Genomic DNA, 5,478 nt, shown 5'->3' with positions numbered 1-5,478 from the left:
CTACACGAGTCATCCCTTCACAGGAACAAGCGCATTCCTGAAGCTCCGTCGTAAGTGAACCTGAGTTATTACAACGTTGTTGTACATCGTGTAAGAAATCGATAAAGGGAGATAACTGATGTGTTCATATTCTTCGGACTCAACATGAAACAGGTTAGGCGGGCGTGCAAGTCTTTCACAACAACTGTATTTGTATGGAACCCTGGCAGGGACACTGTTGCGTTGTCGTCCAGAAGCCAAGCAAAAACGACACAATTAACCGAAGCGCGACAACACATTTCGACCAAATGTCCCATTGTTGCCCTTTGAGTAATGTTGTTTGTTTTTCTTCTTTACAGAGAAATTATGAAGTTTATCTATTCTTTCATTGGATTAAAAAACGATTTGATATGAAAATAATGCTTCTATAGCTTAAAAATACCTAAAGTATCTCACCCGAGTGTCTTTTGATATCAAATATATCAACACGAATTGATAAAAGTGGAAACAAAAATCCGAGGCTTGCCGAGATCAAAACGACACGAGGGTAGATTTTATTTATCATCCAGCATCATTCTTCCAACTTTTTCATTTTGTAGACAGTAATAAGCAGTGTCAGTAGCAGCTTCAGTAGCAGAGCCATTAGTAATGTCATTTGATTGTGACGTCATGGTAACCATTGTATTTGATGATAATACACATTCGCCATATTTTCTTCGTCACAGCAAGTCATATGGAAGTTCTTGATTCGCTTGAATGGAAAACTTCCTGTCCGTTTTTTGACGTGATGAGAATGTCTTGAGATAATACCATACTATAAATACCTTCAGTTGAAAAATATCGCATTATCGCCCAGTCTAAATTTATATAACAGGGCGTTAAAATATTCGAGAACGCGACAGCGCAATAATGTCCCCAATAGAATTCCATACATTTAGGCTTATTGCGAAATCCAGGTGGATGTTTAGGTAAAGGTGATCCTATATTTGCTTGGATATTTGAATGGTAGACACTGAACTGTAGTCGTTCTTTCAAGGTAAGTGCGCAAACACACACACACACACTCACACACACACACACACACACACACACACACACACACACACATAACCAGTGAAGGGTTAGAATTGTTCATCAGCTACCCATGCTTGTCGTAAAAGGCGACTAACCGATCGGGTAAGGCTCCCTGACTTGGCTGATGCATGTCATCGTATCCCGATTGCGTAGATCGATGCTCATGTCAGTCACTGGATTGTCTGGTCCAGATTCCTAATTTTTAGACCGCCGCCATATAGCTTGAATATTGCTTGAGTTCGGCGTTTAACAACAAACAAACTTGACTATCTCAAGCACGACATCAGCAATGCCTTGTGCCGCGTGTATCCACCATTGTCCTGAACAACTGCTGGGGTTCGCACATAAGTAATCGGTCATGACACATCCTCCACCTAAAATGTTGACTACGCTTTACACACCCAAATACTAATAATTTTAAGGTTAAAATGTTGTCAGATAATTTTTTGGTCTTGATTTAAGGACTCAAATTGGAGTTGGTATTAACATACATTGGTACAGTAATTGTCAGTGCGAATGGTCAGAAATGTTTGGAGTGAGTGAGTGAGTGAGTGAGTGAGGGGGTGAGGCAGAGGGTGAGTGAGTGAGTTGGGTTTCACGCCGCTTTATTTCTATTCCATCACGGTGTTTCAGTTTAACCCTAGGTCATCCATATGAGCTTGTGTGTTTCCAGATGGGATCTGCGAAGATCCGGGGTGGGATAGGTCTACAGCAACTCATGCTTGTCGTTAGAGGCGACTAACGGGATCGGGGGGTCAGGCTCGCTGACTTGGTTGATACATGTCACTGTATCCAAATTACGTAGATCGATGCTCCCGATGCAATCACTGGATTGTCTGGCCCAGGCTCGATTATTTACAGACTGCCGTCATACAGCTGGACTATTGCTGAGTGCGGGGCGTTAAACAACAAACAAACATTTCTAAATGACACAGGTGACCCAGTCGTCGCTTTCCATATCAGGATTCTAATCACGGATACTTTTATTTGTCAGAACCATCCTTGCGTCTGTTTACGTAATGGTCCACGTCTTGGATCTGCATCACTTGTTGCATTGGCTTTCCTCTTCCATGAAGCAGCCTTGTGGTTAAAGCGTTCGCTCGTCACGCCGAAGACCGGGCTCGATTCCCGACATGGGTATAATGTGTCAAGTCCATTTCTGGCGTACCCACGCCGTGATATTGCTGGTATAGTGCTAAAAGCGGCGTAAAATCATACTCACTCACTTACATGAAGCTGAAACGCACTGACGTAACTGAAATATGCTGCTCAAAGCGGCTTTAAATTAAACTCACTAAATGTTATGGCCTTATCATATGACCTTGTGATATTGACGCTTGAGGCCCAGTTAATTCAATCAAACAACGGTTGCAAAATCCTGAGGAAATACCGGGCCAGTACCTCATGATCAAACTTGTCTCCCTGTGGGGATACCGTGCCATAATCAAGTATCATATGACTAGACCGCCTCCGTGAGAGCGGGAGGCCCGGGGTTCGATCCCCTCACCGCGTCACACCAATATACTTTTAAAGATGGAACTTGTTACCTTGCCTGGCGCACGGCATTAATGGGATAGAACAAGGAGTCAATATACTGTGTCTGAGTGGTGTATACATGTTACACACTTCGGCATAGTATCTCATTTGTCTAGGACCTTAAAACCGGCATTACTCCTGACTTCTACAAGCAGACACACCCACGCGCGCGCTGACACACACGTCCACGCGCACGAACGCACACATGTGTGTTGGTTTGTTCTCGATACCATTGTTCAAATGGTAACCTTCTCATCATTATGTTTCCAGATGTCTTTTTCCGGTCCGGGGGACAACGACCTTAACGTGACCTCCACATTCCTTGAAGCACGCCCATATGGATCGACCGGTGGACAGATCTTCTTCTCCTTCATCTATATGCTGTGGGTCGTTCTCGCCAATGGCTTCATCCTCTTCCTCATCGTCAAGGACAAGACTCTTCGCAAACAGCCTCACAATGTCTACGCGGTGCTTCTCTGCCTCGCTGATCTTACAGTTGGGCTGTATTATCTCCCCCTGAATATGGACTTCCTGTCTAGAGGGCGCTGGGGATATGATTGTTCATCATTAGGCGTCTTTGCATACTACCCAATATTCCACGCCTGTTTTTGTGCGTTCACAGTGTTTTTGCTCATGTTCGCCCGTCTGATGAGTTTATGCGGCTGTTGGAGACAAACCCCCATGTCATTGAAGAAACGGTTTATTTTCCACGGACTTTCTGTACTGATCGTGTTAGTCTATATTTTCATGCTTCCTGTCATGTTGACCGTTCAGCAAGGTACCTACAGTAACAATAACCGTGGCGAGTCAATACCAGAGTTTTTAGGAAACGCGCCAGCGAGTGGCAATATAATAGTTACGTGTCCAGTATTGAGAGGGTTTGATTTTATCACTCGCTTTGTGGTAGTTCTGTCAGGATTCTGGGCTCCAATGTTTTTCTCCATCGTGTTTCTTGCTATTATACTGATCATGATCACAAGGGCCGGAGCACCCGAACAGTCAAACCAGGACAAGTCCAAGGTCCCCGTGAAGGTTCTCATCGTGGTCTTCTTGGTGTCGTTCCTCATCCCGAGTGGGTACATCACATACCTCTCTTGTGTCCTACCAGCGCCCTGTGTGTTTCTGCCAACACAGGGACCTGACTTCCCCTGTGATGGAGCAATAGGAGGTCTGTCCGTCTTCCTTCAGTGGCTGCTGATCACCAAATGCGGAATTCTCCCCTTTGTTTGGCTGCTTGGTGAAGATTACCGAAACGCAGCAAAACCAATGATTCGGAGCTTAGAACCTGTTCTGAAGATTTGTAGGAAGAGGTCGAATACCGATCAAGAGCTGAGGAACACGGACCCTGGCAGCAAGGAATTTGACGATATTGAATAAATGACTTTGGCAATATACTTTCCCTGCAGGCAAAAAACTAGTCAAGTCTATAAGTCGGGTGACCCAGTCGTCTAAGGCTGTGCAGAGTTGCGTCCCTTGGGCAAGCCAGAAACCTATGATTGTGGGTTCGAATCCCGGTTCGCCTCGATTATGTTTCTGAGACCTGCATCCCTTCGGGCTTTCTTCCCACATTAAGCTGACACGCCGTGATATAGCTGCAATAATGTTAAAACCGGCGTTAAACCAATCTCACTCACTCCCTCTAGTCTGATCCGGTCCATGAAGTATGAGAGGGGCAGTGTTGCTGTAAACGTACATACTCCAATTACATACCAAAAGAAATGTATGCACTGTAATATTACTTTCATTAAAACTGCCGGACGAAAAACTTGCCGCCTATGTTTGCTGGTGTCTAAGAATTAATCAAGAAATGGTTATTCCATGGCAATGGGTTTGATACGGGTATCTCGCTTTGTGACGTCAACTTTGACAGACCGGGGCATATATCATATCCGGAAATTACAACATCAGAGAAATAGTCAATGCTTTTAAAATAGGGCTGTGTGGTATATAAATATAATTTCCTGTAAAATACTGTATATCGAGCTGCTGTGATGTACCGTATGAAGGACAGATTGTTGTGGGACCGCCATTTTGTTCGAAGCAAATGTTAGTGATATGAGCGGTGGAAACTGATTGGCGTTGACAGATATTTTCCAAATCTTTCCTTTTTTTAAGCAAGATGCTCAAGTGATCTGATGTACTTCGCGGGATAAGACCCGTTTTTTTACAATATAGATCTTGATTATCGACCAGATGGTCTTGACTGAGCGCCGCCATTTTGTTTTGAAACAAATACAAGTGATATGAGAAGTGGAAACTGATTGGTCAATAGGAGGGGACATAAAAGGGACATAACCCGTAGTAGCCACTGGTGGCGCTACGATCGAGTCCAGAAATTCCAGCCTAGTTCGGCAAAGGTGGAAACTGGACTTTTATAGTCAGTTAACGCATTGCCTCGGGAAGATAGCTATACCAAGCACGTATGTAAGGTAGCTCCTATAACATTTCACCAGCGGACTGACAGGAAAATATTGAATTACCGACCTATGGTAAATTGTTTGATAGGCATTTCTTAGAAGTTGGCGGATGGCAAAAAATACACAATTTATGCCCAACAACTTTTTATTCTGGTTGTCAGAGAATCGTATACTTTTCATGTACTATCTAGCGGGAATTCCAGCACTGCAGGTAATATTTTGTATTATTGCAGCAACTGTTGATTTTTCATGACATTTAGAGTAAAATGTTGTCACAAAATACTTGTTGTTATTGACTGTAAAACAAGTAGTGTTCATCGAAACACGGCGGGGAACCAAGCCGGTGGCTAGCCAAGTGAGGTGGTAGCCAAATGAAAGGGAAGCCAAGGGGGTGTAGCCAAGTGGTGGGTAGCCAAACTGTAGAGAAGACAAATGGAAGGGTAGCCAAGCGGTGGGGTCAAGCAGTTAGGTA

General features: G+C 44.0%; 1 protein-coding gene across 1 annotated transcript; it reads left to right on the top strand.

Annotated features, from left to right (window-relative positions):
- The first annotated feature begins 931 nt into the window (after positions 1-931).
- Positions 932-5,197, top strand: LOC139470118 (uncharacterized). Its single transcript, XM_071252413.1, has 2 exons — positions 932-1,015; positions 2,860-5,197. Exon 2 carries the CDS (start codon positions 2,860-2,862, stop codon positions 3,964-3,966), a length of 1,107 nt encoding a protein of 368 aa, XP_071108514.1. The 5' UTR covers positions 932-1,015; the 3' UTR covers positions 3,967-5,197.
- Positions 5,198-5,478: the final 281 nt, after the last annotated feature.

The sequence above is a fragment of the Haliotis cracherodii genome, unplaced genomic scaffold (genome assembly GCF_022045235.1).
Source record: "Haliotis cracherodii isolate W230 unplaced genomic scaffold, xgHalCrac1.p SCAF_20, whole genome shotgun sequence".
NCBI classification, from domain to species: domain Eukaryota; kingdom Metazoa; phylum Mollusca; class Gastropoda; order Lepetellida; family Haliotidae; genus Haliotis; species Haliotis cracherodii.
The sequence above is the reverse complement of the archived record's forward strand: the minus strand, read 5'-3'. Positions and strand labels throughout refer to the sequence as shown.